General features: G+C 45.9%; 1 protein-coding gene across 9 annotated transcripts in view; it reads right to left on the bottom strand.

Moving 5' to 3' along the window:
- Positions 1-26424, bottom strand: part of LOC141257273 (phosphofurin acidic cluster sorting protein 2-like) — a 552835-nt gene that overhangs the window by 497458 nt on the left and 28953 nt on the right. For all 9 annotated transcript variants that reach the window (XM_073671642.1, XM_073671643.1, XM_073671648.1 and 6 more), the window contains one exon: positions 6196-6438. In XM_073671642.1, the coding sequence (XP_073527743.1) occupies positions 6196-6416 (221 nt within the window). In that variant the 5' untranslated portion in view covers positions 6417-6438. The remainder of the gene's footprint in view (positions 1-6195; positions 6439-26424) is intronic.

Genomic DNA, 26424 nt, shown 5'->3' on the forward strand with positions numbered 1-26424 from the left:
CGATCTACCACAAACTCTTGCAACCTTTCTAACCTTATACCCATCTGCCCAGCCCCCGCTTTCACAGCCCCACTAACAGGAACTCTCTGAAACGCTCGCTCTGTCTGCAACAAACTTTCCTACATCCATGATCTTTTCATTACTAACAAACTTTCCTTCCTCGGCATCACAGAAACCTGGCTCACCCCCTCTGACACGGCCTCTCCAGACACACTTTCGTATGGCGGATTCCACCTCTCCCACACCCTCGCAAACATGGTGGAGGCGTAGGTTTTATCCTGTCAGACACGTGTGCCTTCACCCAAATCCCACTGCCACCCTCCGTTACTCTCCCTTCTTTTGAGGTGCACTGTGTGCGCATCTACTCCCCCTCCAACCTCCAAATGGCTGTCATTTACAGCCCCCCAGGGCCAACCACCACTTTCTTCGACCACTTCACCACCTTTCCACTTACATCCCCATAGTCATCATGGGCGACTTCAACATCCCCATTGACACTTCCCTTCCATCTGTCTCTAAGCGTCTATCCCTCACTTTCTCCTTCGGCCTTGCTCAATGGTCTGTTGCATCCACTTACAAAGATGGCCACACACTGGATCTCTTCTTCACCCGCCTCTGTTCCCTATCTAACCTCTCTAACTCACCTCTCCCTCTTTCTGATCACAACCTACTTACATTCTCTTCCTTCTCCTCTCCAGGTCCATAATCCCCACTTCACAAACTTGCACACCCTCGCAAAAATTTCAAACACCTTGACCTACACTCACTCTCTGAATCCCTCCTCCCTCTTACAGATATCAGTTCCTTACACGATGGAAATGCTTCTGCCACTTTATATAACACCACAACAGCTGCAGCTCTCGAATTTGGTCGCCCCCCTCACACATATCACAGCTCGCCCACTCAACAGGCAACCCTGGCACACCAACCTGACTAAAGAACTGTGATGGGCCTCCAGGGTTGCTGAGCGGAAATGGAAAAGGTCCCACTCCAACGAGCACTTCATCACATTCAAACAATCCCTCAATACCTTCAAGTCCACACTCACTTCAGCAAAACAAACCTACTTCTCATCTCTGATATCCTCCCTGTCTCACAACCCCAAACAGCTATTCAACACTTTCAATTCTCTCCTTTGTCCCCCAGCGTCTCCTCCCTCTCCTCTCATCTCAGCCAAAGAGTTAGCCTCATTCTTCAAGCAGAAGATTGATAACATCAGACAAGGCTTTTGCCTAAAGTCCCCACAGCCCCTCCTCACATCTACTCAACCTTCCTCCTCCATAATCAACTTCTCCAGCATTACAGAAGATCAAGTTTCCTCTTTACTCTCCAAATCACACCTCACCACGTGCAAACTTGACCCAATTCCGTCCCACCTTATCCCAAATCTTACCACAGTCTTCATCCCAACTCTAACCCACCTCTTCAACCTGTCACTAACAACCGGCATCTCCACCTCATGTTTCAAACATGCCTCAATCACACCCATCCTCAAAAAGCCCTTCCTCGACCCATCCTCTCTGACTTGCTATCGCCCCATATCACTTCTCCTCTATGCCTTAAAACTACTGGAACAATATGTCCACCTTGAACTGTTCTCCCACCTCTCCTCCTGCTCCTTCTTCGACCGCTTACAATCTGGCTTCCAACCGCATCACTCCATTGAAATTGCCCTGACTAAAGTCACCAACAACCTACTAACCGCCAAATCCAAGCGACACTACTCTGTCCTCCTACTCCTGGACCTGTCATCTACCTTCAACACAGTGGACCATTCCCTCTTACTGTAGACTCTCTCATCTCTTGGCATCAAGGACGTGGCCCTATCTTGGATCTCTTCATACCTAACAGACCAGACATTTGGTGTCTCTGACTCACACACCACCTCCTCATCTCACCCCCTATCTGTCTCCCAATGTTCAGTTCTAGGACCCCTGCTCTTCTCCATCTACACTTTCGGCCTGGGACAGCTCATGGAGTCTCACGGCTTTCAGTATCGCCTCTATGCTGATGACACACAGATCTACCTCTCTGGACCGGATATCACCTCCCTACTAATCAGAATCCCTCAATGTCTGTCCGCTATCTCATCCTTCTTCTCTGCCAGATTTCTAAAACTTAACATGGATAAAACTCAATTCATCATCTTTCCCCCATCTCACTCAACCTCCCCATCTGACTTATCCATCAAAGTTAATCGCTGACCACTCTCCCCAGTCCCACAAGCTCGCTGCCTCGCTGTAACCCTGGACTCTGACCTCTCCTTCAAACCACATATCCAAGCCCTTTCCACTTCTTGCCGACTCCAACACAAAAATACCTCCCAGATCTGCACATTCCTCAACCATGAATCTGCAAAAACACTAGTGCACACCCTCATCTCCCGCCTCAACTACTGCAACCTCCTGCTCTGTGGCCTCCCTTCTAACACTCTTGCACCCCTCCAATCTATCCTAAACTCTGCTGCCCGACTAATCCACCTGTCCCCCCGCTACTCCCCAGCCTCTCCTCTCTGTCAATCCCTTCAACCCTGGCATACAAAGCCATCCACAACCTGTCTCCACCATACATCTGTGACATAGTCTCCCGGTACCTACTTACACGCAACCTCCAATCCTCACAGGATCTCCTTCTCTACTCCCCTCTTATCCCCTCTTCCCACAATAGCATACAAGATTTCTCCCATGTATCCCCCCTACTCTGGAACTCTCTACCCCAACACATCAGACTCTCGCCTACTGTGGAAACCTTCAAAAGGAACCTGAAGACCCACCTCTTCCGGCAAGCCTACAACCTGCAGTAACCACCGCTCCACCACGACCAGCTCTACCCTCATCTACTGTATCCTCACCCATCCCCTGTAGATTGTGAGCCCTCGCGAGCAGGGTCCTCTCTCCTCCTGTACCAGTCGCTGACTCGTTTTGTTCAAGTTTAAGTGTTTTTGCTATGTATACCACTTTTTCACATGTAAAGCGCCATGGAATAAATGGCGCTATAATAAATAATAATAATAATAATGAGCAGTTTTAGTATTAAGTATTTTTTGTAAAATGTGATCAATGTACACTACCGTTCAAAAGTTTGGGGTCACCCAGACAATTTTGTGTTTTCCATGAAAACTCATACTTTTATTTATCAAATGAGTTGCAAAATGAATAGAAAATATCGTCCAGACATTGACAAGGTTAGAAATAATGATTTTTATTAGAAAGAATAATTTTCTCCTTCACACTTTGCTTTCGTCACAGAATGCTCCTTTGCAGCAATTCCAGCATTGCAGACCTTTGGCATTCTAGCTGCTAATTTGCTGAGGTCATCTTGAGACATTTCCCCCCATGCTTCCTGAAGTCCCTCCACAAGTTGGATTGGCTTGATGGGCACTTTTTGCGTACCATACGGTCAAGCTGCTCCCACAACAGCTCAATGGGGTTGAGATCTGGTGACTGCGCTGGCCACTCCATTACAGATAGAATACCAGCCGCCTGCTTCTTCTCTAAATAGTTCATGCATAATTTGGCGGTGTGCTTTGGGTCATTGTCCTGTTGTAGGATGAAATTGGCTCCAATCAAGCGCTGTCCACAGGGTATGGCATGGTGTTGCAAAATGGAGTGATAGCCTTCCTTATTCAAAATCCTATTTACCTTGTACAAATCTTCCGCTTTACCAGCACCAAAGCAACCTCAGACCATCACGTTACCTCCACCATGCTTGACAGATGGCGTCAGGCACTCTTCCAGAATCTTTTCAGTTGTTCTGCGTCTCACAAATGTTCTTCTGTGTGATCCAAACACCTCAAACTTTGATTCGTCTGTCCATAAAACCTTTTTCCAATCTTCCACTGTCCAATGTCTGTGTTCTTTTGCCCATATTAATCTTTTCTTTTTTTAGCCAGTCTCAGATATGGCTTTTTCTTTGCCACTTTGCCCTGAAGGCCAGCATTCCGGAGTCGCCTCTCCACTGTAGACGTTGACACTGGCGTTTTGCGTGTACTATTTAATAAAGCTGCCAGTTGAGGAGCTGTGAGGCGTCGATTTCTCACACTAGAGACTCTAATGTCCTTGTCTTGTTGCTCAGTTGTGCAGCGGGGCTCCCACTTCTCTTTCTACTCTGGTTAGAGCCTGTTTGTGCTCTCCTCTGAAGGGAGTAGTACACACACCGTTGTAGGAAATCTTCAGTTTCTTGGCAACTTCTCGCATGGAATAGCCTTAATTTCTAAGAACAAGAATAGACTGTCGAGTTTCACATGAAAGTTCTATTTTTCTGGCCATTTTGAGAGTTTCATAGAACAAAAAAATGTAATGCTCCAGATTCTCAACTAGCTCAAAGGAAGGTCAATTTTATAGCTTCTCAAATCAGCCAAACCGTTTTCAGCTGGGCTAATATACTTGTGCAAGGGTTTTCTAAACATCCATTAGCTTCTTACACAGTTAGCAAACACAATGTACCATTAAAACACTGGAGTGGTGGTTGTTGGAAATGGGCCTCTATACACCTATGTAGATATTGCAATAAACACAAGACGTTTGCAGCTAGAATAGTCATTTACCACATTAACAATGTATAGAGTGGATTTCTGATTCATTTAATGTTAGCTTCATTGAAAAAAAATGTGCTTTTCCTTCAAAAATAATGAAATTTCTAAATGACCCCAAACTTTTGAACGGTAGTGTACGTGACGTACCAAAGTGCCATTTGGCGCCACTTAAGCCAGCACTACTACTCCTATCAGGTAACTCATCTGATGAAGACTCTGATCCTGGGAGCTGTTACATTTTATCCACTAAATCTCTAATACTGGAGTCTGCAATCTCCCCAGTGACTATGTGCCAACAGCTAGAGCTCCATGGAGGGAGCTTTTACTGCCATAATGGACTCCACTTTGGAGATCCTGATGCTGAATTCTGGCAGCGACATCTTTATTGAATATAATAATGTCAGTAAAGAACCCCCCGGACCACTAAGCAGAGGGGGACATCACTTTGGGAGGGGTGGGCCTTTAACTCCCGCAGCTCTATTTGTATAGTTGTGCAGACTTTAAACAAGAGTGATTCTGCTTTAAGAGTAAGGATCACAGTATGTGTGTGCCTGGGGTTTAACAGAGAGGAGGATGGGGCTTACAGAGAGGAGGCAACTCTATGTCTTATTACTTACTCTCTCTTACTCTCCCTGGAAAAACTGGAGGAAACATCACCCGCCCCCTGCCCTGTTATTATTACTGTCCTACAACACTTTATTTATCCATACTTGTATAATGGTGAATGCTTTACTGTATTTGTTTAATTAGCCTTTGTATATCTTGTACCATGTCCAATTTTATTATGGCTATAAAGAGTTAACATTAGCATTAATTTTCTAAACCCAAGGGAAGGGCAATCCTTCAGCCATGATTCCCTAGAGGTTTCTTCCACAGGGGTTCCTCTTCTGAGTGCTGTAGGATAACTCTTTGTGAGTCGGAGGTTTGTCAAGTTTAGTCCCCTTATTAAGTAGATGCCTCTTTAAAAATATTAAGTTTACCAAAGTAAAATATGCGTTTAACTTATTAAAAAAAAAAAAAATAATAATGGCTGAAAGTGTCATATGTGGCTTGGAATTCATAACCCGGCACAGCTTTGCAGTTTAGAAGTCAGGTGGAAGTTGCAGACAAGTTAAGGTGGATTCATTTTAACTAATAGAGGATGTAAACCTTATGGTGGTGAAGAGGCACGGCTATGGGGGGCCGGCTTAAAGGATACCGTAATGGTAACGTCTATAAGAGGCGGGCACGGTGGTTAAGCACAGGAGTGAGGATAATAGTGTCATTGGTGCCCTGGGAGTTACTGGCTCTGCTTGAATGACCGCCAGTGCGTGCCGCCCCTTTATGGCTGTCTGTCCTGGTGCGGTATGTCAGACAGCTGGGGATATGTACTAGCACGTCACCTGATTCCTACAGTGATTGTTTTAATCCTGTGATTTAAATAAAAGCTGTGGCTATTTTGACAACCAAAATAATGTTTTGTGTATTTATTTCAGTGTCTAGGTTTACTGTAGCTATGGTTGTTTTACGATGGAGTGGGGGTCTGTCCTATATCCAAATGTCATGCCTCAATCATTGACACCCAGCAGCTTCTTTTTTTCTTAACACATCTGGGTGCAGGACACAAGGTTTCACCTGAAGTGAATAAAAACTTCCACAACTAACTGCATGCAGAGACGCACCTGGGAACACAGCTGGGCGAGCATCTATCCACTTCCCACGTAGCAAAGAGGTTCATGGGCACCAGTACAGGACTGGGACCCTCTGGCCTCATTACTGCCACTCCGCTGAGGTTGGGTCCAGCTTCTAACCCTCGGCCCAGACACAAAGACGTATTCCCACCATTGGCAGATAGGCTGGCAGTGTTGCTGAAGAGAAGACCTCCACCCTTGTCCGCCATCATTTGTTCTAAGGATATGGAAAACCTAGAAAAACAATAAGGTCGGAGTTACACTTTCAGGAGTCCTGTAAGGAGCCAATAGATTTACAGAAAGAACCATAACCTTCGGCTGACAGCACTGAAGCCCCCAGGTACATGATGAAGTACACAGCTCTCATACCTACCAATCCATGCAAAGATGCAGTATGTGCTTAGAATGTAGGGCGGGATTCTTTACTGCTACAGTGGTTGTGCAAAAGTCTTAAGCAGGGGTGGAATAAATGCTGCAGTTAAAAGCTTCATACACAGAATTGTTAATAGTTTATTGTTATCAATCAGCAAAATAAAATGTGACTGAAGAAAATAAAAATGTAAATCCCATTAGAATCTGGTGGCCGCCCATGGCCTCCATCATCGGGGTCTGGTGACTGCCCGTCACCTCCATCATCGGTATCTGGTGACCACCTGCCACCTCTTTCATCAGTAACTGGTGACCGGCCTTCGTCTCCATTATAAGAATTTGGTGACTGCCCATCACCTACGTCATCAGTATGTGGTGACCGCTGGTCGACTCAGTCATCGGTATCTGGTGACAGCCCGTTGCCTCTATCATCAATATCTGGTGACCGCCCGTTGCCTCGATCATCGGTGTTATAGAAAATATTGAAATTTGTGCAGCCACTGTAGTGCAGGGACATTCACCCCCCTTCCCTCCTCCTCTATCACAAAGATTAGCAGTAGGAAATTAGATGTAGCTGGATAGTGAACCATGTTAACTAGCATGCAAAAGCTCATTTTAGGACAAAAGACTCCAGCAATACCAAGGAGGATGTCTATTGTGCATAGACAAAGAGATTTAGAATAGACAGGAAAAGGTCTTTTCAGAGGATTAGGTAAAAATAGGGACATGTGTTTACACATAAACAGAGTAGTGGAAGAAGCCTTTTTGTCCACAAGAAATGCATTTTGGATTCAAGTTACACTATGGTTTCCTGCAGGGGAAATGTTACAATAGCCAGCCCAGATATATGTCTCCGAAAGAAAATTATGAATATCGAAGCTTGAATGGATTGACGAGACATACATTTTCAGCGTCATGGCGAATCAGGGAAGAAGATTCATAATTTATAATAACTGTTACCCCTGCCTATAAGCCACAAATCAATAGTAGGCAGACCACTGACAACAGCCAGGTCATGTTTGGTCTCTGTGTAATGGTAAAATCCCAATAAAAAAATATAGTGGCGGTCTCTAACCTCTGCGATCATTCGGAGAAGAGTTATCGTATAAGTTGGGAATTTTATAAAATCATGAAGGGCTGAGGACAGCCCACAACCCGGCCCACATGAGGTCATCAAGGGTGGTGTTTAGGTGTAACTCAGGTGCTGATAAAAGATCAAAGCAACTTATGATCAGTGTTCAATGCTGAGGAAGATACATGTCAGTGCAGGCTTGATCCCATTAACCAGATGTTTTCAACCAGATTGCTTCCATCCACTAGCTGACTCATCTCTGTGAGCGGTGTAGACAGTTTCTTTTGTTTTATCCTTTTCATTTTATGTAACTGTGTATGCTGTATTCAGTGGAGAAAGAATCCATCATTCATCGAGTTACAGAAAAATAATGTCAGATTTATTAGCAAAGCAATCCAAAAACAGTGACGTTTCAGTCGAAAGGACCTTCTTCAGACAGATTGCATATGGTACACTGCATGTAACAGCGCTAGGGGAGTAGGGGTTCAATGCCCATAGGATTTGCGCCTCATGTACAGTGAAGGAAATAATTATTTGATCCCTTGGTGTTTTTGTAAGTTTGCCCACTGACAAAGACATGAACAGTCTATAATTTTAAGGGTAGGTTAATTTTAACATTGAGAGATAGAATATCCCAAAAATATCAAGAAAACCACATTGTATAAATTAGATACATTTATTCGGATTTTGCAGTGAGAAATAAGTATTTGATCCCCTACAAACCATTATGAGTTCTGGCTCCTACAGACCAGTTAGACGCTCCTAATCAACTCGTTACCTGGATTAAAGACAGCTGTCTTACATAGTCACCTGTATAAAAGACTGCTGTCCACAGACTCAACTAATCAGTCAGACTCTAACCTCTACAACATGGGCAAGACCAAAGAGCTTTCTAAGAATGTCAGTGACAAGATTCCACAAAGCTTGAATGGGCTACAAAACCATAAGTAAGACGCTGGGTGAGAAGGAGACGACTGCTGGTGCAATAGTAAGAAAATGGAAGAAATATAAAATGACTGTCAATCGACATCGATCTGGGGCACCATGCAGAATCTCACCTCGTGGGGGGGTATCCTTGATCATGAGAAAGGTGAGAGATCAGCCTAAAACTACACAGGGGAAACTTGTTAATGATCTCAAGGCAGCTGGGACCACAGTCACCAAGAAAACCATTGGTAACACATTACGCCTTAAAGGTTTAAAATCCTGCAGTGCCCGCAAGATCCCCCTGTCCATGAAGGCACATGTGCAGGCCCGTCTGAAGTTTGCCAATGAACACCTGGATGATTCTATGAGTTATTGGGAGAAGGTGCTTTGGTCAGATTAGACAAAAATTGAGCTCTTTGGCAATAACTCAACTCGTCGTGTTTGGAGGAAGAGAAATGCTGCCTATGACCCAAATAACACCATCCCCACTGTCAAGCATGGAGGTGGAAACATTATGCTTTGGGGGTGTTTCTCTGCTAAAGGCACAGGACTACTTCACCGCATCAATGGGAGAATGGATGGAGCCATGTACCGTAAAATCCTGAGTGACAACCTCCTTCCCTCCACCAGGACATTAAAAATGGGTCGTGACTGGGTCTTCCAGCAAGACAATGACCCAAAACATACAGCCAAGGCAACAAAGAAGGGGCTCAAAAATAAGCACAGTAAGGTCATGGAGTGGCCTCGCCAGTCTCCAGACCTTAATCCCATAGGTCTGGAGTTGAAGCTCCGAGTTGCCAAGCGACAGCCTCAAAATCTGAATGATTTAGAGATGATCTGCAAAGAGGAGTGGACCAAAACTCCTCCTGACATGTGCAACCCTCATCATCAACTACAAACAAAGTCTGACTGCTGTGCTGCCAACAAGGGTTTTACCACCAAGTATTAAGTGTTGCTTGCCAGAGGGATCAAATACTTATTTCTCACTGCAAAATGCAAATAAATGTATCTAATTTATACAATGTGATTTTCTTGATTTTTTGGATATTCTATCTCTCAATGTTAAAATTAACCTACCCTTAAAATTATAGACTGTTCATGTCTTTGTCAGTGGGCAAACTTACAAAAACAGCAAGGGATCAAATACTTATTTCCTTCACTGTATATGCTGTATTGTTTTGTCCCTTTTGTAAAATATATTGTATATTTTTAGAAACACTCCTTCATTTTGGATTTAATATAACACTACCAGGAACCTCGAAAAAGCCTCCACCCCAAAAGACCCACCAGCTATCTCTATCTAATTTTTTATCATTTTTTAACCTTCTCTATGATTTAACGTCAGTTTTATGCGAGATTTACTATTTAAAATAAAAACTATTTTATCATCCTCTTTTATTGTCCACTTTTTTGTCCCCAACTACCTTCCCCCCTCAAGTATACGGCCTAAACCTTACCAGCGCAGGATATTTTAACTTTTTCTACCTTTTAAACATTGGACTTTTCCAATACTGTCAACCTGTGGTGGTTGTCTATCCCTTGCAGCAGGTAATATCCAGGCCCACCTACCAGCGCCTACACACAACTTTTATCTATTTAATATAACATTCAATAGTTCAAATTGGTGGCAGCGGTGGGATTCTGCATTCTGATCTCTCAAAAGTCATCCTTGACAATTGGTGGCAGCGGTGGGATATTACAGAACATCAGTGGCTGGATTGAGCAATCATTCCTGTCACTGAAAACTTGCACGGTTCTTTCAAGAATTCTGTGCAAAATTTTGAGGAATCAGCCTCAGTGTTTTAATATTTTTTATCTGGGACATTACTGTACGTATAGCAGTCACTCCTCTCCGATTCTCTTGTTCATCTGTTCTATCTTTTATTTGGCAAGTGACTGCTAAGATACTTATAGAAAGAAAGAGAAAGCTGTGCTGATCAGGCTGTATGTAGAGCGAGGTCTCGATGGGTCCAACAAGACCAAAGAGATGTTAATCCGTGCCTTCGTGGAGGATGATGCCAGAGACCAACATGATTTGGCCCCAGAGATGGGGATCAGTGGAGCACCGGGAGACCTAGCTATGGCTCAGAGGGGGCTAGCAGCAATCACAGCTCCCAGAATGGAATGAACTCTTGTGAGCCACTTCTTCTGCAGCAAATGAGAGACTGTGCCTGCAGCTGGTGCTACAAGAGCACAAAGCAGAGTATGGGTACGCAGAGAACCAAGCATAAAGCTGAGCGACAGGCCCAGGCCCAGCGGGAGGAGCGGGAGAACCAGCTGGCGTTAGCATGAATCCAGATGCAGAGATCCACCTCATCGAACAGTGAGTCCAGCCATGCCCACAGCCTGAGCATTTTCCTGGAAGGGAAAAGGACGGGGACTTGGACATATTTCTGCAAGGGTTTGAAAAGGCCTGCAGACAGTACCAGCTCCCTGAGGACCAGTGGGCCCGATATTTAACCTCAGGGCTCCAAGGAAAAGGTTTGGAGAAGAGATGAACAAACCTTTCAAGGTTCAGTTCGGCTTGTTCGGCGAACTTCTCGATGTTCGCCGAACCATTCGTCGAAAATATCAGAACCCCGATGAATTCAATGGGAGGCAAAACCAAACGCATAGACAACATCTTCAGGGGCGGGGGGGGCAAAAGCTGAAAAAGAGCTCAAATTAGGGGAAGACACCAGGAAAAGTGGCATCAATTGACGTAGAGTACAAATAGTATAATTGCGCAGCATGGATGCATGGGACAGGGCCTGGACCAGAATTTGTAGCTTAAACATTGATCAGTAACAGATGGATGAGTGACAGGTGTAGGCCTGGTGCTCTTCAGCCAACAGACATGAAGGACACCCAACTTGGAGTCCAAACATTTCCAAAAATTAGGGGCAGACACCATGAAAAGTTGCATCAATTGACCCACAGTAAAAATGTTATAATGGCACAGCAGCAGTCATCCATGGGCCATGCATGAGACAGGGTCTAGGCCAGAATTTACAGCTTTGAATATAAGTTCAAATTAAGAGGTGGGTGAGGGATCGGTGTAGGTCTGCTGTGCTGGGAGCCCTGATGCAACAGCTCAAGCTGCTTTTCTGCTCATCCACACTCAGGTGACACAAATATCAGCTTCATAGACTACTATTGTTCAAAAAATGTAACGATAGTAACACAGGTAGTTGACTGAAAGTAAGTGCTAGCGTGCCGGTCTGGGAGCCCTACTGCTACAGGCAACACCCATGAAGGAGACCCAACTTGGAGTCCAAACATTTTCAAAAATTAGGGGCAGACACCACTAAAGTAGCATCAATTTCACTAGAAATAGTATAATGGGGCTCTGACACCCCTTCCACTACAGGCAACCCACCAAATGGAGACCCAACTTGGAGTCTCCACATGTCAAAAAATTGTTAGTAACATCAGCAGCAGGCACAGAAGCCACGACAAAGGTGTCACAGACTGCAATAATGCGAGATCAATGCAGCACACTAAAAACTACACCATAGATTAGTCAGCCCAGTCTGCGCCTGGGGTGAAAAAGTTATTGGAGATTCATAACTTGGTCATCTTGATGAAAGTTAGGTAGTATACACTTTCAGGGGACAGCCGGATGCGCTTATCCCTCAAGACACCACCAGCAGCACTGAAGACACGTTCTGAAAGAACGCTGGCAGCCAGGCATGTCAAAACCTTCAAGGTATGACAGGTGAGCTCAGGCCACTGAGTCATTTTTGAAGACCAAAATGCAAAGGTGTCCAACCCCCCAGATGGCATGGATATTGGACTAGAGATACTCCTGCACCATCCTCTCCAGTCGTTCTCTATGTGTTAGACTAGTACTCTGTTGTGCTAGTGCATGAGCTGGTCTAAAAAAAATGTGTGAAAGGACTCACAGAAATTGCTTCTGCCACTTACACTGCTGCTAATATTTTTGCATTGACGACTCAAAGTTCCGGGGTTGGATGTCTAGTACTGCGATGCACACTGTGCGCCTCACTGCTGTCTTGGGGAAAACCACTCTTAAGATTGTCTACAAGCGTGTTTCGATACTCCAGCATGCGCGCGTCCCTTTCCAGGGGATGAATGATCTGTCAAAATTTACTCTTGTACCGTGGATCTAACAGAGTGGCAACCCAGAAGTCAGCACTATTTCTAATCCTAACAATACTGGCATCATGTTGCAGGTGGTTCCATGAAGTCCAAGTCCATGGTGTGTTGCTGGCAGGGTAACACTCAATAATAATAATAATAATAATAACAACCTTTATTTATATAGCGCCAAAATATTCTGCAGCACTTTACAATTCAGAAGTTCAAAGGTCAAGCTTGCTTTCTTCGTCCCCTCCTGGCAACCACGAACAACAGAGAGAGGATCATTATCCTCTTCATCTCCTAACTGTTGCGCGCTCACCACCTCTTCCTCCTTCTCCATTTGTTCCTCGGCTCTTGCACCTTTGCTAACAGTTTGTCTGTTACCATGAGCCTGTTATGAATCGTGGTTCTGTGCTCCCACCTGGGAATGGAGCAGGTCCGGTGCTACACTACTCCGGTCGCAAGCATTGCCGTTGTTCTGACCTTGGAGGCAGAGCTACAAAGCGTGCTGTGAAACTGTCCCATATCTTATGGAGCATTGCATTCTGGTGTTGCAGTATGTGTGAAGACACGGGATGCCGTGTCTCTCACGGATTTCTCTTCCCACAGAAGATGGGACGCTGTGTTCCCTGGTTGCCAGACAACGCAGGACGCTGCTGTGTCTGGCACTAGACAATGGTGGGATTGTGTCCAGTGCATCTGTGGCTGAGCCTTTGCTGGTTTGGTGTCAAGTCTTGTTGAGTCCCTCTGAGAAGCGCATAACAGAGCCCCCCTCGATCGCTGCAATCCACCCTCCCATGATACCCACCTCTGCGAAGACAGTCTGGGACTTAGAGATATTGTTATCCCTTCTGCATCCTCCTCTTCCTCTGGGACAACCACCTCCTTCCGCAGATTATTCAAAGTGTGCTACAGCATGAAGATGAACAGAATAGTGATGCTGATGCTGGCGTCGTCAGCGCTAACCATCTTAGTAGCCATTTTGAAGCTGTGCAGAAAGATGCAGAGGTCCTTCATCTATGCCCACTCCACAAGCTTGATTTTGCACCACAGAAAACTGAATGAGCTCACCGTTGTAGGCATCCACCATCGTGTAGGTTTCGGATATCCAGCAAGCCCCTCGGCCTGGGCAAATGAATCCAATATGCCAGAAAAAAAGCTGGCGTCTCCAGTAAAATCTTGGAAACTTTATTACATTTACAAATCAAGTCACAAACAGGACAGTGCTCTGGTTTTGATTTTAGTACTTAAGCCAAAATTTTACTGGAGACGCCAGCTTTTTTTCTGGCATATTGGAGTGATTTGCAGCACGTCCATACATCGTTGGCTCAGGCTATGCAAAATGACATACTGTACCAGGGCTCGTCGCTGCTGCCAGTCGCTGCAACATGTGCAAAGTGGACACACCGTGTGGGCACATGGCATATCAACCGGTTAACCGGTAAGATGAAAAACCTCTGTAGCGATGCAAGTCGATGACCTGCCGGGTGCCAACGGCGGAAGTGAGCACACAGCGACCGTGCCTTCTGCAGCAGCACATCCAGGCCAGGATAGTGGCGGAGAAATTGCTGTACCACCAGGTTGAGGACGTGAACCATGCAAGGCACATGTGTGAGGTTGCCCCAGCGTAGGGCCGCCACCAGGTTCGCACCGTTATCGCACATGGCCTTCACTGGCTCCAGGTTCAGTGGAGACAGCCATTCCTCAAACTCGTCCTGGAGAGATGTCCACAACTCTTGAGCTGCTCGACTGTGATTTACGAGGCATATTAATTTAAGCACTGCCTGATTGTGGTGAGCCCCTGCTGCACAGTGCGGAGATGGGGGGGATTCTCTCTGCACTGTTGGAATGTGTGTCTGATTAAGGAAGACCTTAAGAGCGCAGGTGGATGCCTTAGAGGGGAATGAGGTATTAGATACAGAGGTTTCTCCCGCAATTCTTGGGGATTCCAAGACTTGTGAAGCAACCCCTTCCCCGTCTGCCCTCACAGCCACCAGTCACTCAGTGCCCAGTAAGCAAAATGTAACACCCCTGGCCATGCTTGCTCATTAATGTATCAGTGGTGGAATGCACATTCGGACATAGACTTTTTCAAGGAACGGGTGATGTTGTCTGAAACATGTTGGTATAGCGCAGGCACAGCTTTCTTAGAGAAGTAATGGAGATTGGGCATCTGGTACTGGGTGAGTGTGGCGGCCATCAGCTTTCGGAAACCGTCTGTACACACCAGGCGGATAGGTAGCATTTCCATTTGCCAATAGATTGGAGATGGTGAAGTTCAAGCTCTTAGCTTTGGCATGTATTGGAGGAAACAATCTTTTACGTGAAAACAACTGCAGGACCGAGGGCTGGCTTCAGTGCTGAGAGAGGGTGGAGTATGGTGAACACGACAAACTGCTGGACTGTGAGTTAGGTGTAGGCGGAGATATTATGGTGGATTGAGAAAGATGTGCTCGGTGTCTGAGATCGGTCAAGAACACCAGGCATGTCCACTTCCGTAACAGCTGACGGGCTCTCACTCACAACTGTAGCGGGTAAACAAGTGGAGGTTCTGCGGCCGAAGACCTGTGTGAGAACACTTGCCAAGGTGATTGAGGAGAAAGAAGCAGCAATGGGGGTGATGGGGCAGCCGATGGTTGGAGAGGCCCACCAGTCCGCATTTTAATGCAGTGAGATTCCCAGACTAAAGCGTGTTGATCTCGCATGTGCCGGTTCATGCAGGTACAGCGGGGAAAATAAGTATTTGATACACTGCCGATTTTGCAAGTTTTCCACCCACAAAAAATAGAGAGGTCTGTAATTTTTATCGTAGGTACACTTCACCTGCGAGAGACAGAATCTAAAAAAAAAAAACAGAAAATCACACTGTGTGATTTTTACATAATTAAATAGCATTTTATTGCATGAAATAAGTATTTGATCACTTATCAATCAGAAAGAATTCTGGCTCTCACAGACCTATTCTTTTTTCTTTAAGAAGCCTCCTACTATGCACTCATTACCTGTATTAGTTGCACCTGTTTGAGTGTGTGGACAGGCGTCTTTTATATAGGTAATGAATTCAATCACACTCCAACTTCTCCACCATGGCCAAGACCAAAGAGTTGTATAAGGACACAGGGACAAAATTGTAGACCTGCACAAGGCTGGGATGAGCTACAGGACAATAAGCAAGCAGCTGTTGGCACAATTATTACAATATGGAAGAAACAAGTTGACTGTCAATCCTCCTTGGTCTGGGGGGCTCCATACAAGATCTCGCCTCATGGGGTAAGGATTTTCAGGAACTCCCACAGCTACGACACCGGGGAGATCACGCAATATCTCACCGTGCCATCACGCTGTTAGTATTTCGTCCAGAATCGCGAGCACACGATCCAGACTACTCATACCTTGGGCATCGGCGAACACGCAGAAAGCGTATGGCGTCACACCTCCGAATTCCAGCTCCAGAAATATGTGTGTAAGTCCTGTACGGTTGCTGCCAGCTGCATGATAGCCCAATTATTAATATTATTCTCTGCCACCACCGTCCAGATTTGAGATATAATACAGGCCTGGACGGACACCTGCGTTTTGGTAGCGTATATGGCTTCGGGGAAGGGAACGTCGTGACACTGGTCTGCGGCACGGGACCACTTTCCCTATGATTCCCCTGTTTCCCCCCATCCTTCCTCATCACCTCTGGAGCCGTGCTAGTCATGGGGCAGCTACCATTGACTATGCCACCATCTGGCGTGACACTGGTCACCTGCATGGGACGACCTGCATCCTGGTGTCCGTGCCTGCTCCCCTTGCCCCTAGCACTTATACTGGCTCGCTTTAGGGGATCCTCAGCAGCATCACCCCGCGTGGTGAGGTCGCTGAGATCCCCTTTACCACAACACACATTTTTATTATGCATCACATTGACATTTTTGACAGTGGTATTATATAACATATCAGATCTGGGAGGGTTGTCAGTAATGTACCGGGCAACCAACCGTCCCAGATCAGTTCCCAATAGCACATTAGTGAGGAGATTCTCCGACACCCCCACTTCCTTTAACCCCTCCCCGCAACCCAGTCCAGGAAAACTCGGGCCATCAGTATGGGACGTGAACACCCCCAAACCCAGTGACAGTCAGGGTCTTCCCAGGAATGAGTTCCTCTGGTAACACGAACTCAAGGCGGATAAGGGTACGTTCTGCGCCAGTGTCCTTAAGGCCAACAGTAACGGTGTTGCCCACGGTAACCGGTTGTAAGTTCTCCCGGGCCCGGCCAACCGCCCCGCCCACAAAAAGAATGGCTGCAGTAGGCCTGGGGCCTCAGGTGTGGTGTATATCTTCTGCCTCTAAGGGCAGACAAGGCTGATGTGACCCGTTTGGTCACAAGTATAGCACTTACGGGAGTCAAATGCAGTCCAGGTGCTGGAAGATGGGGCAGAACACGCTGAGGGCCAGCTGGCTGGAACACTGGGGATAGTTGTAAACCTCCGGAGTCAGCTGGTATTTTTTTTTATCAGGGCCTGCTTGATGGCCTCATAGTCTCCATCTTGTTCTCGAGGGAGAGAAGCAAACACCTCCAGGGCTTTTCCTCTGAGCCCTGGAGTTGAGTACCTTGCCCACTGGTCCTTGGGCAGCTGATACTGCCTGCAGGCCTTTTCAAAGCCTCGCAGAAATGTGTCCAGATCCCCATCCTTTTTCATTACAGGGAAATGCTCAGGACGGGGTTTAAAACAGTTGGCACTGTTGGACTCACGGGTCTGTGTGGAGGATGACTCCTCATGAATCCGGGCTAGCGCCAGCTGGTACTGTCACTGCACTCGCTCAGCTTGGGCCTGGCGCTCCTCTCATTGCTCTGCTCACTCCTAGAACTTCATAATCAGCTGCAGTAGTCCGTCATGATCGTCTGCAGCGAGCTGCTCCAAGGCCATCTGCAGGTGGGGGTCCACACTATCCTGGCTGTGGGTATGGCTGGCAATCATAGGTGGGACCCCTGCAGCAGCGCCATCCGGGGCCTTGGCTGGCCGCCCCCATCATAAGAGCTCTGCTGTCGGACGGCTCTGCAGCACCTTGCAATAGTTCAGCAATCATTTGGTGCCTGGTCCCAGATAAAAATATTAAAACACTGAGTCTGATTTCCTAAAACTCTGCAAAGAATTCCCGCAAGAACCGTGCAAGTTTTCAGTGACAGGAATGATTGCTCAATCCAGTCAATGATGTTCTGTAATATCCCACCGCTTGCCACCAATTTGTCAGGAACTCCCACAGCGACGACAACGGGGAGATCATGCAATATCTCACCGTGCCGTCACGTTGTCAGTATTTCGTCTGGAATCGCGAGCACACAATCCAAACTACTCACTCCTTGGGCATCGGCGAGCTTGCAGAAAGTGAATGGCATCACACCTCCGAATTCCAGCTACAGGAATATGTGTGTACGCCCCCCGTATGGTTGCTGCTGGCTGCATGATAGCCCGATTATTAATATTATTTTCGGCAACAACCGACAAGATTTGAAATATAATGCAGGCCTGGGCGGACGCCTGCGTTTTGGTAGCGTATGTGGCTTCAGGGGAGGGAACGATTACAGGACAAAAAAAACAGAACTATTAAATTTTAGATTTAATCCAAAAGGGAGGCAGTGTTTAGGAAAAATATATATAAGGATGTTACAAAGGAGACATTAAAATACATAAGCAGTTACATAAAATATACAGGATAAAAGAAGACAACTTACACTATACGATCGCGGAGACGATTCAATATAGATGGAGGAGGGGCTCCTCAGTTTGATTTGAGCGTTATCGAACGCGACCCGCGATCTCTTTTTTAAGCTTGGGAAAGCAAACCTTACCAGTTACAGAAAAATTATTGCAATCTTGCCACTAATTACCCCCTGCGTCTTTCAGGGACAAGATGCTCGCATTCTAAGAAGCTTGGTGGCACCTCTTGGCTGCCATTTGTTTGTGTAAGCTCTTACTCATGGCTGTGTTAATTGGGGCTTTGTGCTGAGATTTATATGGAGACAGCTTGGTACTGACAAAAGGGAGAAATGGTCAATATCCATGTCAGGGAAATATAGGAGAACATTTTCCTGACATCAATATCTCCCTGACATCTCCCCCTCCTTGAGGTGGCGTAAGGGGTGATTTACCGATCGCCCCTTTGAGCCCACCTCCTTGCCACCCTTCCTGCAGATCCAATATCTCCCTGACAAAGATGATTCTGAGAAAGGTCAAGAATCAGCCCAGAATTACATGGGAGGACCTGGTCAATGACCTGAAGAGAGCTTTGACCGCAGTCTCAAATATTATCATTAGTAACACACTATGCAGTCATGGAGTAAAATCCTGCAGGGCATGCAAGGTCCCCTTGCTCACGCCAGCGCATGTCCAGGCCCGATTGAAGTTCGCCAATGACCATCTAGATGATCCAGAGCAGGCTTGGGAGAAGGGCATGTGGTCAGATGAGCCCAAAATAGAACTTTTTGGTATCAACTCCACTCACCGTGTTTGGAGGAAGAAGAAGGATGAGCACTACCCAAAGAACACCGTCCTAAACGTGAAGCATGGTGGGGGAGACATAATACTTTGGGGGTGCTTTTCTGCAAAGGGGACAGGATGACTGCACTGTATGGAAGAGGATGGATGGGGTCATGTATTGCGAGATTTTGGCCAACAACCGGCTTCGCTCAGTAAGAGCATTGAAGATGGGTCGTGGCTGGGTCTTCCAGCATAACAATGACCTGAAACACATAGCCAGGGAAACTAAGGAGTGGCTCCGTAATAATCATTTCAAGGTCCTGGAGTGGCCTAGCCAGTCTTCAGACCTGAACTCAATAGAAAATCTTTGGAGGGAGCTGAAACACAATGTTGCCCAGCGACAGCTCCAAAACCTGAAACATCTGGAGAAGATCTGTATGGAGGAGGGGGCCAAAATCCCTGCTGCAGTGTGTGCAAACCTGGTCAAGAACTACAGGAAACGTCTGACCTCTGTAACTGTAACAAAGATTTCTGCACCAAATAGTAAGTTCTGTTTTTCTATTGTATCGAATACTTATTTCATGCAATAAAATGCAAATTAATTATGTAAAAATCCTACAATGTGATTTTCTGGATTATATTTTTAGATTCTGTCTCTCACAGGTGAAGTATACCTACGATAAAAATTACAGACCTCTCCTTTCTTTGTAGGTGGGAAAACTTTCAAAATCGGCAGAGTATTAAATACTTATTTTCCCCACTGTAGTAATCAGATTATTGGAATTTTTGCCACTACTGAGTTGTTTTTTTCCAAAGTTGGCAGATAACTTGAGTTGGGTCATCCTTTGCAGTCTCAAAAAAGGCCCAAGCTAGGAAACCCTTGCCACCCTTGCTGGCTACGCCCAGAGTTGTGGCTGAGGATGCAGAGCTTGTCATGGTTGCATCACTCCATGTATGTGCGGGAAGCGGCAACGTAACCTCATCTTCCTCCTCTGCTAAGCTGCTATGGCTCTGGGTTCACACCAAGTGTGATTTACAACCTCATCGTCATCCTAGCTGCTCACTTACTAAAGACTATGATACTTTTCCAGCACAGAGCACCATTGTCATCAATATTATTATTGTGTTTTATTAGAGATTTACTGGCTGTGTTTTATTAATGCTCTGCTTGCTCGTCAGTGTATGTGCACTAATTTTACGTGTAAAGTGTCCAACATTCCACTAATCTCATCAGTATCTCAGGAGCCTCTAATCATTGTTCCAAAAGCGAATAAGCCCATTGTGTGAGTGTTGACTGTGGACACAGTGGAGCTGTCACCACAGGAGGTCTTACATGCAGTCTCAGGTGAAGGCTCTTGGAATATTCTTCATTGTTTGAGCTAAAAGTAAATGCTTAAGGGGGAGGCTGTCATCACTTCTGACCTTTGGAAGGGGCTGACCCCAGGGAGGAAAAAGGACAAATGTTTTAGTGAGGAGTGGTATGTAATAATAATAATAATAATCTTTTTATTTATATAGCGCCAACATATTCCACAGCGCTTTACAATTCAGACATTATCGGCACTGTCCCCATTGGGGCTCACAATCTACATCCCTTATCAGTATGTCTTTGGAGTGTGGGAGGAAACCGGAGAACCTGGAGGAAACCCACGCAAACACGTGGAGAACATACAAACTCCTTGCAGATGTTGTCCTTGGTGGGATTTGAACCCAGGACCCCAGTGCTGCAATGCTAATCACTGAGCCACCATACAGTGTTAACCACTGAGCCACCGTGCTGCTTTTTATTATTATTTATATAGCGCCATTGATTCCAAAGGGTTGCATACCAAATACAGATATCATTTACAGTAAACAAAACTAACAATGATAGACAGGGACAGAGAGAAGAGGACCCTGCCCTTGGGGGCTTACATTCTACAGGAACGGGGAAGGAGACAGTAGGTTGAGGGGGTTGCAGTAGCGCCGATGTTGTTGAGGTGGCAACAAGCAAGGTCATGGAGGGCTGTAAGCTTGTTTGAAGAGATGGGTTTTCAGGTTCCATCTGAAGGATCCAAATGTGGCGGATAATCAGACGTGTTGAGGCACAGATTTCCATAGGATGGGCGATGTTCTTGGAGGCGATTGGGTGAGGAACGAATAAGTGTGGAGGAGAGAAGGAAGTCTTGGGAGGACCGGAGATTACGTGAGGGAATATATCGGGAGATTAGTTCGGAGATGTACGGAGGAGAGAGGTTATGGATGGCTTTGTAGGTTAGTGTTAGTAGTTTGAACTGGATACGCTGGGGGAATAGGAGCCAGTGAAGGAATATGCAAAGGGGCTTAGCAGAGGAGTAGCGAGGCGAGAGATGAACTAGTTGCGCAGCAGAGTTGAGGATGGACTTGAGGGCTGCGAGAGTGTTAGCAGGGAGGCCACAGAGGAGGATGTTGCAGTAGTCGAGGCGGGAGATGATGAGGCCATACACAAGCAGTTTAGTAGATTGAGGGTTGAGGAAAGGACGGATTCTGGAAATATTTTAGAGCTGGAGGCGACAGTAGGTGGCGAGAGCTTGGATGTGGGGTTTGAAGGGCAGAGTGAAGGGCTACTCCGAGGCAGCGGATTGTCGGTACAGCGGAAAGAGTGATGTCGTTTATTGTGATAGAAAGATCAGGTGGGGAAGATATGCGAGATGGGGGAAAGATAATGAGTTCAGTTTCGTCCACATTGAGCTTGAGGAAGCGAGAGGAGAAGAAGGAGGATATGGCTGATGATAGATATGCTGGGATTCTGGACAGCAGAGAGGTGACGTCTGGGATGACATCGAAGGAATAGAAGGGAAACTGTGGTTCTGGAACATGAATGGATCGATGGGATATGGAGATCAGTACCGACTGGGCTGGATAAGCGTGCTACAGTGTGGATATGTCGTTTGGATATAAACTTTCATGAAGGACTGTTGCTGTTGGATACCTTTGCTTTCATTGTTTTATCTGTCGTCTGGAGGATTGTGGACTGTGGCTACAGACTATACTGGAGATACAAAACCTGTGGGCCAACCAAAAGATGGGAGACAGTGAGTATGGCCTGATACAAAGCCAGTGGAACTACAGATCCCAGGTTGGGAACTTAAGGACTGAGAGAACTGTATTTTGGCAAATTACCTGGAATTACTGTATTAACATGGATGTGATTAATAAAATATTGTTGCATTGTTAACCTGCCTAGGTGATTACTTACAACACACAACCTAAGATCTTCACACTCCTCCTCCACCTCTTCTGTTAAGCTACTCAGCTGCATGGCTCTGGGTTCACACCAAGTGGAATTTACAACCTCCTCATCATCCTCTCAGTTCTTCCACTCCTCAACCTGAGAGTCACCCTCCTACTTTTCCTGCCCTGACAGCACAGTACAGTCTGCGTGCGCCTCAGGTATCTGAGTCTCATCAGGATCGCCTCCTCCCCTGGGGGTTAAAGTCTGGTGCCGAGGGTCTGGATTTTGCTTGGACCTTACTTTGTCTGGCCCCAGATCCAACTGAAAAAAAATTTTGGACATCAGCGCAGATGCTTTCCTCCTCTTGAGTCTGTGAATCTTTGGAGCAGACCTCTGATTCTCATGGAATACAATGTGTGAACAACACTGCAGACTCGCTCATCTGTGGTTCCCCAGAGTCAGTTGGGCAGTTGGAGAGTTGTGACGCGGGGGAAAAACAAGGGTAATTTGGGTGCCACTTCAGGACTGTACTTTGTGATGTTAAGGAGGAGGAAGAGGAGGAGAGGCCACTTGATGCAGCACTTGCCATCCACTGGAGCACATGCTCTTTCTGGCCCTCATTTACCAGGAGTACCGCTGTGTGGTTGCCAAAGAAAGGGAGTCGAGTACCCCGTCCAGTAATAAAAGTTGTCAGTTGTCTTTGGATAGGACGAGAAGATGTTTGCTCATTAGAGCTTAGAGTAACACTACCACCTAACCCACGCACACCAAGCCTATTCCCCCTTCCACCACAACCTCGCTTTTTCCCCACTTATGTTGGATATACCCTTCCCCTATTTTAACCAGCTGTTTCACCATCCTAACCCCAGTCCTGTCAGTCACCTGTCACTAAATTAACTATCAGTATTTATTTCCTGAAATAGTGTGGCTGGACCACACAATTAGCACTAAAGATTTATATGCTGAAATGTGGACTGGTGTCTGGACCACACAATTAGCACAAAAGATTTAGATATTGAAATGTGGACTGCTGGCTGGACTAGACAATTAGCACAAAGGATTTAGATGTTGAAATGTGGACGGCTGGCTGGACCACACAATTAAATTAGCAAAAAGGATTAACATGGTGAAATATGGACTACTGTCTGGACCACACAATTAGCACAAAGGATTTATATGCTGAAATGTGAACTGGTGTCTGGACCACACAATTAGCACAAAGGATTTAGATATTGAATTGTGGACTGTTGGCTGGACCACACAATTAGCACAAAGAATTTAGTAGCTGAAATGTGAACTGGTGTCTGGACCACACAATTAGCAAAAAAGATTTATGTGCTGAAATCTGGACTGGTGGTGGGACCACACAAGTAGCACAAAGGATTTAGATGCTGAAATGTGAACTGGTGTCTGGACCACACAATTAGCACAAAGGATTTAGATATTGAAATTTGGACTGCTGGCTGGACCACACAATTAACACAAAGGATTTAGATGCTTAAATGTGGACTGGTGGCTGGATCACACAATTAGCACAAAGGATTTAGATGTTGAAATGTGGACTGCTGGCTGGACCGTACAATTAGCAAAAAGGATTAACATGTTGAAATGGGGACTGGTATCTGGACCACACAATTATCACAAAGGATTTAGATGCTGAAATGTGGACTGGTGGCGGGACCACACAATTAGCGCAAAGGATTTAGATGCAGAAATGGGGACTGGTGTCTGGACCACACAATTAGCGCAAAGGATTTAGATGCTAAAATGTGGGCTGGTGGCTGGACCACACAATTAGCGCAAAGGATTTAGATGCTAAAATGTGGGCTGGTGGCTGGACCACACAATTAGCAAAAAAGATTTATATGCTGAAATGTGGACTAGTGTCTGGACCACACAATTAGCAAAAAAAATTAGATGTTGAAATGGGTAATCGTGTCTGGACCACACAATTAGCAAAAAAGATTTATATGCTGAAATGTGGACTGCTGGCTGGACCACACAACTAGCACAAAGGATTTAGATGCTAAAATGTGAACCGGTGTCTGGACCACACAATTAGCACAAAGGATTTAGATGTTGAAATGTGGACTGCTGGCTGGACCACACAATTAGCACAAAGAATTTAGATGCTGAAATGTGGACTGGTGGCGGGACCACACAATTAGCGCAAAGGATTTAGATGCTGAAATGGGGACTGGTGTCTGGACCACACAATTAGCACAAAGAATTGAGATGCTGAAATCTGAACCACAGTGATATGTGATACGTGTAATGGAAAACCACAGTTTTAAATAGCTGGCCTGTAGGTAACTATTTTTAACAGCGAACTGGTGTCAATAACTTCGCTAACACACTGCAACAAAATTTCAATTGAGGCCAGAAATGGCAGAATTTTCAGCACACTTATATGTGATCCGTGTGACGGACAAACCACAGTTTTAAATAGATTGATTCTTAGCGCTGTAATATGGAAAAGACCTGGCTGTATTCTGCAGTGCCAACAAGCAAATGGAGAAGAAAAACTGTTCTCTTTATTGCTTTTTAAGCAAATAATCAGGATTAAGATCCACAAAAAAAATATTCCTGGCCCCTGATACCTGGGGCTATTTCTAGAAATATCTGTAAAACCATCAGCAGCAGACAAAACTGGAATGGACCCACTTGCTATATGCACTGCAATCTGCCACATACACTGCCTGCCTGCCTAGCACTGATATCTATGCAGCTGGATTAGTCCTCAGAAGGACTGTTAGTTGAGATGGATATGTGAATAATATATGGTGGTATACCTACACTAACTAAGAAACAAGCAAATCTCTCCCTACACTGTCTGATTCCGGGGTAGACTGTGACGAGCATGGCGGTGCCAGGTCTGATATACACCAGATGAAGCTGTGCGGCCAGCCAATCACTGTAATGCCACAACCAACATGGCTACAGCATTACAGTGAGTGGCAGGCAATCCCTGCATGTTGATTGTCGCTCTTAAGAACGCCAAACATGCAGGGAGGGGACCCGAGCTCCCGCCCGAGCAACCTGGAAATACTCGGTGAGCAGTGAGATGCTCAGGTGAGTACCGAGCAGTAGCGAGCATGCTCGCTCATCCCTAGACCACACAATTAGCACAAAGGATTGATATGCTGGAAGGTCAATTTAACACAGGATCCTATCTATCTGAAGTAGCTGACAATAAACTGCCTAACTATCTGACTACTTGCAGCAGCCGCCTCACTACACTGTTACACTGACAAAATGGTGCCGAAGCTACATGTTCGCTTTTTATATGAAGAGTGACATGTGACTTTGGCAGCCAATGACAAAAGCCCTTCTGTCTGGATGTTGTGGATGGTTTCTGCTCCCTGATTGGTTGCCAGAATCTCCACACATTATGTTTAAAAAAAAAAAAAAAGAATAACAGTCTGCCGCTCCTCTGACCTCTCCCCACCCCCTCCTCTTATCAAAGACGTAACTCGTCTCATCATACAGCACTACTATCCTAGCCAAAGTCCTAACAAAAGCATTAGTGGAAACTCGATCATTTTCCGAACTTTGGCTGAATTTTGCAGAGTTTGAGCAAAATGCTCGGGAATCTGATCACGAAACCGAATGTGCAATGTTCATGCCGACTTTGAGATTAGTGAACGTTTGCCGAACAAATTCGCTCATCTCTACTCTGGAGGTGTTCGCCTTTCTCCCTCGAAACCAAGATGGAGACCATCATACAGGCCCTGATTAAAAAGATACCAGCTGGCTCCCAAGGTAAACCGCAAAAAGTTCCGGACCCTCCGGCGTGGGCCACATAACAGTTACATGATGTGGTGGACAGGCTCAGAACCAACTTTGAGCAGTGGATCTAGGGACTATCAGTTACCACCTTCGAGGATCTAAGGTGAAAGACCAGTTCCTCCATCTCTGCCCTGTGGATGTGCAACAGTTTGTGTTAGATCGGGAACCAAAGGAGGCCACTAAAGCAGCACAGATCACAGACGCATATGAGGCCAACCATATCCCTGAGGTGCTGAAGTCAGCCGTCGCCAGCTGGAAAGAGGGTAAGCCGACAACAATCCCTAGTGCCCCTGACAGCCGGCCATCAGGGCATAATGCATC

The sequence above is a fragment of the Phyllobates terribilis genome, unplaced genomic scaffold (assembly GCF_046119375.1).
Source record: "Phyllobates terribilis strain yellow unplaced genomic scaffold, ASM4611937v1 Scaffold_3__8_contigs__length_932513732, whole genome shotgun sequence".
Taxonomy (NCBI): Eukaryota; Metazoa; Chordata; class Amphibia; order Anura; family Dendrobatidae; genus Phyllobates; species Phyllobates terribilis.